The sequence below is a fragment of the Triticum aestivum genome, chromosome 6D (genome assembly GCF_018294505.1).
Source record: "Triticum aestivum cultivar Chinese Spring chromosome 6D, IWGSC CS RefSeq v2.1, whole genome shotgun sequence".
Taxonomy (NCBI): domain Eukaryota; kingdom Viridiplantae; phylum Streptophyta; class Magnoliopsida; order Poales; family Poaceae; genus Triticum; species Triticum aestivum.
The window spans coordinates 461355070-461366539 of NC_057811.1; the positions used below are offsets into that span (position 1 = coordinate 461355070).

Here is an 11470-nt window from a genome sequence, read left to right on the forward strand (position 1 = left end):
TGACGGAGAGGTATCTCTGGGCCCACTCGGTAATGCATCATCATAATGAGCTCAATGTGACTAAGGCGTTAGTCACGGGATCATGCATTGCGGTACGAGTAAAGAGACTTGCCGGTAACGAGATTGAACAAGGTATTGGGATACCGACGATCGAATCTCGGGCAAGTAACATACCGTTTGACAAAGGGAATTGCATACGGATTGATTGAATCCTCGACACCGTGGTTCATCCGATGAGATCATCGTGGAACATGTGGGAGCCAACATGGGTATCCAGATCCTGCTGTTGGTTATTGACCGGAGAGGTATCTCGGTCATGTCTGCATGTCTCCCGAACCCGTAGGGTCTACACACTTAAGGTCCGGTGACGCTAGGGTTGTAGAGATATATGTATGCGGAAACCCGAAAGTTGTTCGGAGTCCCGGATGAGATCCCGGACGTCACGAGAGGTTCCGAAATGGTCCGGAGGTGAAGAATTATATATAGGAAGTCAAGTTTCGGCCACCGGGAAAGTTTCGGGGGTTACCGGTATTGTACCGGGACCACCGGAAGGGTCCCGGGGGTCCACCGGGTGGGGCCACCTATCCCGGAGGGCCCCGTGGGCTGAAAGTGGAAGGGAACCAGCCCTTAGTGGGCTGGGGCGCCCCCCTTGGGCCTCCCCCCATGCGCCTAGGGTTGGGAACCCTAGGGGGAGCTTCCCCCTTGCCTTGGGGGGCAAGGCACCCCTTTCCCCCCACTTGGCCGCCGCCCCCCTTGGAGATCTGATCTCCCAAGGGCTGGCGCCCCCCCAGGGGTCCTATAAATAGTGGGGGGGAGGGAGGGCAGCAAACTACAGCCTTGGGCGCCTCCCTCTCCCCCTGCAACACCTCTCTCTCTCTCTCTCGCAGAAGCTTGGTGAAGCCCTGCCGGAGACCCGCTACATCCACCACCACGCCGTCGTGCTGCTGGATCTCCATCAACCTCTCCTTCCCCCTTGCTGGATCAAGAAGGAGGAGACGTCGCTGCACCATACGTGTGTTGAACGCGGAGGTGCCGTCCGTTCGGCACTCGGTCATCGGTGATTTGGATCACGGCGAGTATGACTCCGTCATCCACGTTCATTGGAACGCTTCCGCTCGCGATCTACAAGGGTATGTAGATGCACTCCTTTCCCCTCGTTGCTAGTAGACTTCATAGATGCATCTTGGTGAGCGTAGGAAAATTTTAAATTATGCTACGATTCCCAACATTCCCATTTTGGAAATATTATACTGAAGATGAAGGAAAATGCCAGTTGCAGGTGTTTGTCCAGGAGTTATGTGTAAGTAATGTTATTCATGGAAATTACTTTGCTTTGTCCCATACATCCTACCTCCATGATGGTTATAATACAGCAAATTTTCCCATTTTTCTCTACAGAGAAGGACCGATTTGGAAACCCAGGATGAGGTAACCTGTGCTAATACCTCTGCCATCTTCAAGAATGCTTGGTGGCAGTATCGGAATTACCTGAAGAAAACGTACTTCACTGGCAAAGAAACTCATCAAAATCCCTTACGTTCTCCTGAGACACATTTACTGGGCGATGAATGGGAATGCCTTGTTCTGTACTGGTCCCGAACCAAGAATGTGGTAAGGTCTATGAGCTCATTTTCTATTTTTAAGTACTATATTGTTGCATCTTACTATACTCTGTTCATGTAGAACAAGTGCCTAAACCTGAAGAACAACTGTTCTAATTTAAGATTTCATTGCTACCATAGTTCAAAAAAGTGCTAGGCGTTAATTGTGCGTTTTGCCACCGCCTTGCGCTTTACTGACCAAAGCGCATGCTTATGCGCAGTTATGCACAGATTAAGCGTAGTTATGCGCAATGCGTTTCGCCAATGCCTAGAGCCTAGGCGCGCTTACACGCTCGCTTAGGCGTGCCTTTTTTAACTATGATTGCTATCGTGCATACTGCTTTGCTCTTGTATCACTGTATTTACTCATACAAACTTATTTTTAAATTGAAGGATCCAATCGAAACTGCAATGGCACAGCAGGTATGCTCACGCATGTTTCTTTAACAGGCTTGCTCTTATCAATAGCTCTGTTGATTTCAATTTCAATTGTGTATACAGTTGACTTCTCATATCATGCACATTACTAGCATCACAACAGAGCCAATAGTGTTGTTGTACATGTAGACCATTGGTACCCATCTGAAATCTTGTTGTGCCGTATAGTTTCCCACGCTTTGTATTCTTTCACTGCTGCTTTGTCTTGAACTGATATGATTTGAACCGTGTCTCTATTTTGATTTAGCAAGACAATGCAGTGACCATAGGACATAGATATATGTTTGTTTGATGCTTTTATTATGTACTAGTACTTGGCAATAGAAGACTTGGTAGTTTAATCCTATCCACCTTACTAATGAACAGGTTCACCTAAATGAGTTTCATATTTAGTACATGCTAAACTGTTATGTGTCTGCTTGTTTCTTCTTTTAGAATGCTGACAGAATATTGGGGAAGAGTGCCTTATTAAGCAATGGTAAAGGAAGTAATGCAGATAAGGTTCAGGATAGTGACACATCCTTGTTGGTCTCCAACAAAGCTGATAAAACAGCTAAGGAAGACTATCTCGAAGATAGTGAGACAACCCCAAAGTCCTGTCTTGGTTTAGTGTTGGAGTTACTGGCCACTACCGCTTGCACAAGCTATTCAAACTCCTTGTCTGAATCAGTTCGGTTTCTTGAGTCTCAACTACAAGCTGAAAGACATCGATCAGCTGTGCTGCGACAAGAAGCGGAAGGACTGCGGAAGTCCCTGGAGCATTCAGATGCATACTTTCTGGTGCAACAGCAAGCGTTGGAGGATTTTAGCACCAAACAGGACAAAGCTAATAAGCTTGCTAAGCTTATTGCCAGCATGGTGGATACCACGTTTCTTGAGCTCTTATGAAGTTGTTTCAGTTAGGCTCTTGTTTTGCTGTCGCGTTTATTTGCACTGGTGGCCAATTTTGACGGCCAGTGTATGTAATATGTAGCTTTGTTCCCTATATTTGCACTGGTGGCGAACTTTGATGCCCAGTGAATGTAATATGTGTAATAGCGGTAATAGGCTAGCGTTAATTGCTTGCTTATTTATTTCCTTATTGTCTTGTTTAGTTGTTTGCTTGTAGTCACTGCAATTCTTTTTTCTGTGTTTTTCTAGTGGCCACAATAACTTATCTTTGGAAACTAGGTCAAAATAATCATGGCAACACATGGACTGTTGTAACCATGGGCCTTCTGCGGGCCGTATGATCCATGGGCCTTCTACGGGCCGTAGGATCCATTGGCCTTCTATACGGGTCGTAGGATCCATGGGCCTTCTACGGGCCGTACGATCCATGGGCCTTTTACGGGCCGTAGGATCCATGGGCCTTCTACGGGGCGTATCATCATTTCGTCAATCATGGGCCGTACTATTCGTGGACAATAACGGGCCGTTTATCGGCCGTATTTGATAACTCTATGAAAATAGCCCAACGGGTATTTTTCGACATGAAAACGGCCCAACGTATTAACGGGCCGCAAACGGGCCGACTGTAACCACGGGTTGAATTTGGCCCACAAGCAGAAAATGACAGTAACGGGCCGTAAGTAACCGAATGCTGGAAATGAGCCCAAGAATAAATAGGCCCTGAGAAGGCCGAAAGATATCATGGGCTGGAAACGGCCCAACGGAATAATGGGCCGTTAATGGGTATAAATTGATACACTGTTCATTACGGGCCAGTTTACCACGGCCCGTTAAGGGGCCGAGGGTTACTAAGGGCCTCATATGGGCCGAAAGACGTCATGAGCCATACATGGGCCGGAAGTTAAAACGGGCGGGAATTATATTGGACGACCCAGATGACGCTACTGGGCCTAATTCGGATAGGCCGTAAACGGGGGATAGCGGGCTGTAAATGAGCTATATGCGAACAGACAGTTAACAGGCTTGCCGTGGGCCGGCCCGCCACCTTTTGACCAAGTCAAACGGGCCGGCCTTTTCACACGAATGGGCCTCTGTTGGGTCGTGCCACGTGTCGACGTATCATAGGCGCTTTGGGTCCAATGAGTGGATGACATCTGTCCCAATGATGAGCCGACACGTGTTTCCTCCAGCCAATGATGATTTTACACGTGGAAAATCCCCATTGGTCGGGGCTGTTAACGGGTTATCGGATCCAAAACCGGACCCGATAGCTTAACGGCGTTCCGTTATGGTGGATGCCACGTGTCGGTCACCTTTGACGAAAGCACTTCTGTGACGCGCGATTTATCGTCATGGAAGTGGACACTTCCGTGATGATAATTTTGGTAATGTCATGGAACACTTCTACGACAACATAGGTATAGCTCTCTTGATTCTGTCATAAATTTGTCATGGATGTACATGTATGACAGAAAACGTAATCTACTGTGACATTTTGTCACGGAAGTGTATTTTTTGTAGTGGCTGCTGCTGCATGTGTGTTGTATAGGCTTGATGCTTGCAGGCCGAGCAGCACGCCGGCGACGTGATCTACTATGGAGAAACCACTTTGGAGTGGTGCATCTGCACAACCGCGCAGGAACGTAGAGGCACTCATGTTCTGCTTGGCGGTGGTTGTCCACGCTGCGCCCCTTCTTTCTTTCTTTCTCCCGACGAGAATGGCAGCGCCGTTCCGCGCGCCCGCGGCCTTCAGTGGTGAGCAGTGCCGGTTGCACTCGAGGCCGGCCTGCTAGCCGTTTTGTCGCCGACAGCCGACTACGCCGGGGATCGCCGCGAGCTCTCCTGCCGAGAGGCACCCAGTGTAGCGACGGCGCCTCCGCGCCTGCAACAGCCTCCAATGCTGCTGCTCTTCATAGTCGCAGTTCAACCAGAGAAACCGAGCGGTGCCGCTGCGGAAGGAGGGGTCGTGAGTCGCGACGATGCAGCAGGCGACCCAGAGCGGGGAGGCGTGGCTTCGGTAGCAGGAGAGCATGTTGGCGCCATGGACGTGGCCGTCGCACGGCTGGTAGGGCCCCGCAGCGTCTGCCAGGCAGTACACCACGGACGCCGCAGAAGCAGCACCGCTGTGGGCACCATGCATGTCGGCAGCAAAGACCTGACACCCTGTACAACGATACACTTATGAATACTTATGTATAGTTTTTGAGTAGAGAGATGAAGAATGGCCTGTGCATGTGGTTCTTGGCTAGAGCATTATCTAGCGAGATTGGGTTAACTCACCATTATATACCTTATATTGTATCAATTGGTTACGATCAGTATGTTCCACATAGTAAAAAAAAAGGTTTGGTGTGTTCCACAGTACATTAATATTGCTCTGCTCAATCTTGTGGGCTATCTGAATGAATGCAGAGACATACTACTATCATTTGTGTGACCATATTATGAAAATATAATGTTAAAATTATATATTGAATTTACTTGGGCGAATCTACTAATATTGTACGTATTTCTTCTTTTGCATAGACGATATCGGATAAAATGTTATGCGTCGACTAACCTGTGGGAAGTTCTAATTCTTTCAGTGGTCAGGCTTCAAACTTGCATCAGTAGTTTATTTCGTTCTTTGAGTTGTTGATTCTCTCGCTTAAATTGTATGCACCATGCATAGTTGGCGGTGTTCATCTCTCTCTCTCTCTCTCTCTTCAATTTTATCCTTCATATTTTGCAGATTGGAACTCGCCTGAATACTCTAGAGTGGCCTCCAAACATGTTTTTTTGTCCCTTTTTATTAATACAAAAAACATGAAATTGCTATGGTGTTACACCACAAATTCGCAACGGTGACTCATTTTTTTGTTTGCGTTGGTGAAGTTCTTACATTGTCATTCAATTTGAGCGCGGCTTCAAGACACGAGGGTCAAGAGAAAGAGGAGAGAGAGCAGTAGCAGGCTAGCATTCTCTTTCTTTTGACGCAACAATGATTTATAGATCTGGTTACGTGCTCATGTCCATTAGATTAGATCATGAGAATGGACTTTTTGTTCCAGTTGGTAAAGTGCCCGTCAGACCATTTTTTGATGCTGGGTATTGGGTAACAATGGATCACATCATAGGGAAAACTGAAACGGCGCTCTTCAGCTTTGTACGTGTTATACTCCCATTTGAAAAAGAAAAGAAGCATAAGGTTTAGGGTTCAACTGAAACATCAAACATGTTTGGCCAATTGTCCAAGGATATGAATATCTGGGCGCTCTTTACCATTTCATCACGGGTACTAATCCTGTAGGAGGTTCAATGTACCACATTTTAGATTATTATAAATGTATCAACGTGCACTTTCTGTCTTCCAAGATGCACTATACATGATGACAACAAATTTATCCTTCCTGGTTTTGCTTCTATTCATAACTTTCCTTTTTGTGATTACAATCTTGTACAAATAATTATCTTATTTAAAATTTATATTCACTACATACATAGAATAAAAACATTATATATAAACATGATGTATCAATGTGGGCGGCGTGCCGCCACGCGGGCATGCTAGTATTTCCTCAATTAGGTAACAAGTACAAACTTCAATTGAAGGGAAAGCAAGAGTACAGACTTTGTAACTACGGAATTATGGAACTCCTTCCAACTAAAGATGATAGGAAGTGATTTCCGAACTACATATAAGACTATCATGCCAATGATTTTTCAATTAGGACCGGAAGTGAATCACAGCAGGCGAAGCCAAACCCAACCCCTCAGCTGTTCGTTTCCTCTCCTCGGCAGTCCGTGGATATCTTGATTGGTAAACCTTGTCACCACAACGCCCACACAGCTTCCTGTCGTACAGAGATATCTCTGTTATATTAACCGCATGTTCCACAACACATCTGATGTATCGCTTAAAATTGTCGTTGGGTTGGAAGCCGTAGATGGTGAGCTTAGCCAGAGTCTTGTGCTTGAAATCAGGAGCATATAGCTTCCACTTCACGTCTGCCTTTTCGCAGTAACCATATTTCTTCCGGAACTCTTTGTTTGTCATCATTATGCACCAATGATCCCATACTGTAATGCACAGCTCTTTTAGGGAGGGTGCAGCTTCAATAATAAACATTGTCCAAGCTAAATCACATCCTTCAGGAAGATTGTCCAGATTCACATGCTGTAGTTTGCTGAGCACAGGCTTGAGCATTTTCGGGCATTCTGGTAAAACCCAAATCTGTGACCGAAAAAACAATTTAAAAATTCAGTGCAAGTTGCATATAAATCAAATTCCGAACTGGCAGATAAGATAAGACCCACTTAAGTTCATATTGCTGCATATAACCATCATAGAGTGAGAATGGACAGATATGATTCAAACGATTAGTGAGTACCTTTTCACTTTGAAAATCCAGATGCAGATCACTTATGGAATGAACATCAGCAAGAAGCTGACTTAACTCAAGAATCTTATCAGAATGGACGCCAACTTTAGTGAGGCTCAGCCTTGAAAGCTGTGGTACAAGACCAAAATACACAGGATGTTCAGAAGAGCACCAATTATTATAGCTCACCCGCTGGAGTTTGGGTAGACATATCAGCTCAACTCTCTCAAATTTCCCAAGGTCAACCTCGAGCTCAATAAGTTGAGCATGTTCTACTTGCAGCACAGAATAGATCCCTGAGTCGCAATGGGTTAAACGCAAAGACTCCAAGAGCTTGCAAGTGCTGAGGATGTTTGGGATGTACTGTTCACCGAACCTCATATTACGCAGCCACAGGCGCCTGAGGCCAGCAAACGCATCCGGACAAGCACCAACAAAATTATTGAACAGCTTAGCAGATTGGAGGAGATCGGCAGGAGTGCTGTCACTATAAGCCTTCTCCGTTATAATCTCAAACTCAGCTGCTTCAACCTTCTGGGTTGCCATGGCGTGGGCGACAGATCTTCCAATGGTGAGAGAGTCATGATCCATCAAAATGAATCTGATTTTGAGATTGCGGATGGTGATTTCCGGGTTCCTCGTGCCCAAGATGCTATCAGTTAAATGAGCCACGGCACGGTTGATTTGGGGCATTTTATCATGGTCATATTTGATGGAACTAATACTTAGGAAGAACTGTGAGAGCATGGTGGGGAGCTTCAGCATTCGCTTCGAGAGGACAGAGGTCCTTATAGCGTCGAGCGTGTCCACCCTCTCCAGAATGTTGAGCAGAAGGTCATTGGGCAGCTTGCTAAACCTGTCTTCGCTTGCGTTGCTAGCAGCGGCTTCGTTGCGAGTTGCTTTTTGCGTTGCATTTAGCTGGAACAACAGATAATCAGCCTTTTGAGGATGAACCTTAGGTGAAGGACAAACACCAGGCACACTTACATTACGCCTGTGACGACCATTGCGAGCTGATTTCTGCATTGCATTTAACAGTAAAAAGCAACAAATCAGCAGCCTAGCCATGAGGACGAATCGAAGGTAAGGACAAACATCAGGCACAAAAGAAGCAGCACTTACATTGCGTCTGCGGCCACCGCTTTGGTTCATGGCTGATGAGATCAACAAGTAGCCTTAACGTATCTACCTTATTGGATCTGTGACAACAGCCAACGCCTGAGCTGCACTTATTCGAACCCCCCCCCCCCCCCCCCCCCCCCCCCCCCCCTCCTCCTCTGTTTATTTAGACCGCCGCAACAAAGCAGACTAATCGCCCCTCCTCCTCCGACTCGGCCGGCTCTCCTCCAAAAGGGAGGAGATTATTCAGAGGAGAGGGAGGAGGATCCGGATTACAACTTCTACACAGACACACTCCGAATAAAAATCACTCCTTTTGGGCTGCCCTCGCCGCGCAATCGGAAATCGACCTCCTCTCTTCCTCGACTGCCCAAGGAAATCAAATCTTCTCCCGCCTCCGTCACGCGCGAGATTATTTCCCCCGGAACGCAGCCAGGCATAATTACCCAGGCAGCAGAGGTGGTGGCCGGCGGCGGACGGCAGGGCCGGGGTCGGGGTTGACACAGGGGGTGGCAGCGGAGGAGAGTGGTGGGTGGCCGGCGGAAGACGGCAGGTTGGGTAGGGAGGCTGTCACAGGGGATGTCAGGGGGTAGAGTGGTGGTGGGCGGCCGGGGAGCGGGGAGGCCGCACGGGACGGCGGCGCCTGCGGCCGAGGGGATGGACCCGCAAGATCGGCTATGGTTCCTCTTGTGCCACTTTTTTTTGAACTTTCTTATGCTTCTCCCTCCTTCCCAAAATATAAGGCACGCATTAACTTTTCTGGTCTTCATTGTACAACTTTAACTATAATTTTCACTTATTGTATGCCTACAAAATTATTATAAAGGCATATGAAATAGAATTGTTTTGCAAGACAAAGACGATGTTGCTATTCATACATGTTCAATCCATGTACTTCAGTATATATATTAATGGTCAAATACGTGCATCAAAGACTGTGTAAAGTCAAGCGCGTCTTATATTTTGGGAAGGATACCATTTTATTTTTTGAGAGAAAGTTTCTCTGATCTGATGCCGCATATCCCAACCGTTTGGGCCACTTGACTGAACATCGTAAGCGGTAGGGCCATTCTTCTTCGGCCCACCGATAGAAAAAATAACATGTGAAAAAACAAAATTAGCTCCAATGATTTTATAGTTTCTCAAAATAAAAGCTCCAATGATTTTATTGTCTCAAAAGAAGAAAACACTCCTATGATTTTATAGGAGGGGGACTTTGGTCTATGGGTGTATATACACCCTGTACGAAAATGAATTAGTAGCAAACCAACTTGTGGTTGGTTGGTTAGGTGAACAGTGGTATCCTTAACCTATCAGGTTCAAATGCTGGTGCTTGAATCAATTTCAAGATGATATGGGATGGAGGGAGTACTTGTGAATTTTTTTCACAAAAACAAAAATCCCCTTTGACTTCTTTTCATAAAAAACAAATTTTCGGCCAAATAGTATGAATAGTGCCCTATAATAACAAATGAATTTTGTTGTGAGTTGTCGTGCTCAATGTCCAAGGACTTGTTTGGTTGAGTTTATTTCCTCTTTGCATGTGTGTCTAAGATGGGCTTGGCTGAGATAAAACAGGCTAAAAACCAGCATGTACACATAATTTGGTTGTCTGTATCTAAGTTGGCTCATGAAGGAATCAATATTGACCCACCGTTTGGTTGCTTGCGTTGCAGTGGGCACACAAACTATACAGTGTTTAGTTGCAAATTGCATAAGGTGCTATCACGACTTCTCACTAGTGGTGACCTTACCACGCATGATCTGAATATAGTTTCAGTCCTAAGTCGAAAATAATTCGCAGTTCATCCTATCTACTAACAAATATCAGTACAAATATAACGCACAAGTGCCTCAACTGAGGAAAGTTCATCGATGTTGAACTAGTTGGAAATCCATCCTCGTCCTCTTCTTCTTGTTGTTGTTCTTCTTCTTCCTTGCTGCTTCTTCTCTTCTCCTGATGCTTCTTCACTTCTTTCTGATGTTTCTTCTCTTTTGATTCTATTGTTGCTTTTCTTCTTCTTCTTCATATCCTTGTCTGACCTCTGTTATCCCACATTGCATGCCACTCCATCATTTTGTTCTTTGAGGCTTCATTGTCAAATGCCTCCACACCATGGCTGGAGCTAACAACATCGCCATGCCTCACCTATTTCTACCCCGGCACCAGTTTATCACAACCCCATTGTAGGATCCAATTATGCAGAATGAAACAAGCAAGAATAAGCTTAACCTCGTTGGGAAAAGTGTAGAATGGCTTCTGATGCAGGATCTTAAACCTATTCTTCAAAGCTCCAAATGTCCTCTCAACCCGTAACTCTAAGTCTGGAGTGTTTGAGATAAACAGTTCTTGTGGAGTCCTAGAATAGTTCCTACCAGAGAACTCACTCAAATGGTACCTGGTTTTGTTGGTCTTTCGGGAGGTGATAATCAATACCACAATGATGTGGAGTCGTTGAGTAATCAAATGGTTGATGGAGATTAGGATAGAGACACAATTGCAATAAAGACGTGGGAAGATTATGTCATTTATGGGCAACCATAGTAAAGAAGATGAGGGGAGAAGTGAGGATGTGGGAAGAGTTAGTAATCTGACCTCTTTGTTTATTTTCATAATTGTTAGTGCATAAGTTTTTTCATGAATAGGTTAGATAGTAATGTTACTAACATTATTGTGCTCAACAACTATGATGTTTGGAAGAGGTTCTCCAAAGTTTCTGGCTCCGTCCAAGAAGTTGTCACCAAAAGCTTGTAGTACAAAAAGGAAAGGGACATCTCCAAAAGGTTGTACCTCAAAAAGTAAAGGGGCATCTCCAAAAGGTATTACTACACCTCGCTGTCCTAGGTGTTGTAAAATGGTTCCTTGTTGTCCTAAGTGTTGTAAAATGTTACATGTTCATTATTTACATTATGTTTCTTGCACACTATTCTTTGTTGTCCTAGGTGTTGTAGAATTGTTTCTTTCTTATTCTAGTACCGGATGAGCCTAGAGCATCATGGACTTCTGGACAAGAGAAGACTCTAGTTGAGTTGCTTCATGAGCATAACAACCCATCTGAC

The 11470-nt window shown here is 45.5% G+C and overlaps 1 protein-coding gene across 2 annotated transcripts; it reads right to left on the reverse strand.

Annotated features, from left to right (window-relative positions):
• Positions 1-6441: 6441 nt before the first annotated feature.
• LOC123142007 (uncharacterized) lies at positions 6442-8537 on the reverse strand. 2 transcript variants are annotated; one of them, XM_044561045.1, is made up of 4 exons: positions 8414-8537; positions 8279-8311; positions 7301-8209; positions 6442-7143 (listed from the first exon to the last, which is right to left on the reverse strand). In XM_044561045.1, exons 1-4 carry the CDS (start codon positions 8441-8443, stop codon positions 6637-6639), a joined length of 1479 nt encoding a protein of 492 aa, XP_044416980.1. In that variant the 5' UTR covers positions 8444-8537; the 3' UTR covers positions 6442-6636. The 2 variants fall into 2 exon arrangements, with proteins under 2 accessions (XP_044416980.1, XP_044416979.1); XM_044561044.1 differs by having other exon boundaries at positions 7301-8311.
• Between the last annotated feature and the right edge of the window lie 2933 nt (positions 8538-11470).

Excerpts from the sequence above, each read along its gene's own strand:
- LOC123142007 (XM_044561044.1), bottom strand. The coding sequence starts at position 8,443 with ATGAACCAAAGCGGTGGCCGCAGACGCAAT. Across the intron at positions 8,312-8,413 it reads GCGGTGGCCGCAGACGCAAT|AAATCAGCTCGCAATGGTCG; the intron begins GTAAGTGCTGCT and ends AATGCAATGCAG. Across the intron at positions 7,144-7,300 it reads TGGATTTTCAAAGTGAAAAG|ATTTGGGTTTTACCAGAATG; the intron begins GTACTCACTAAT and ends TTTCGGTCACAG.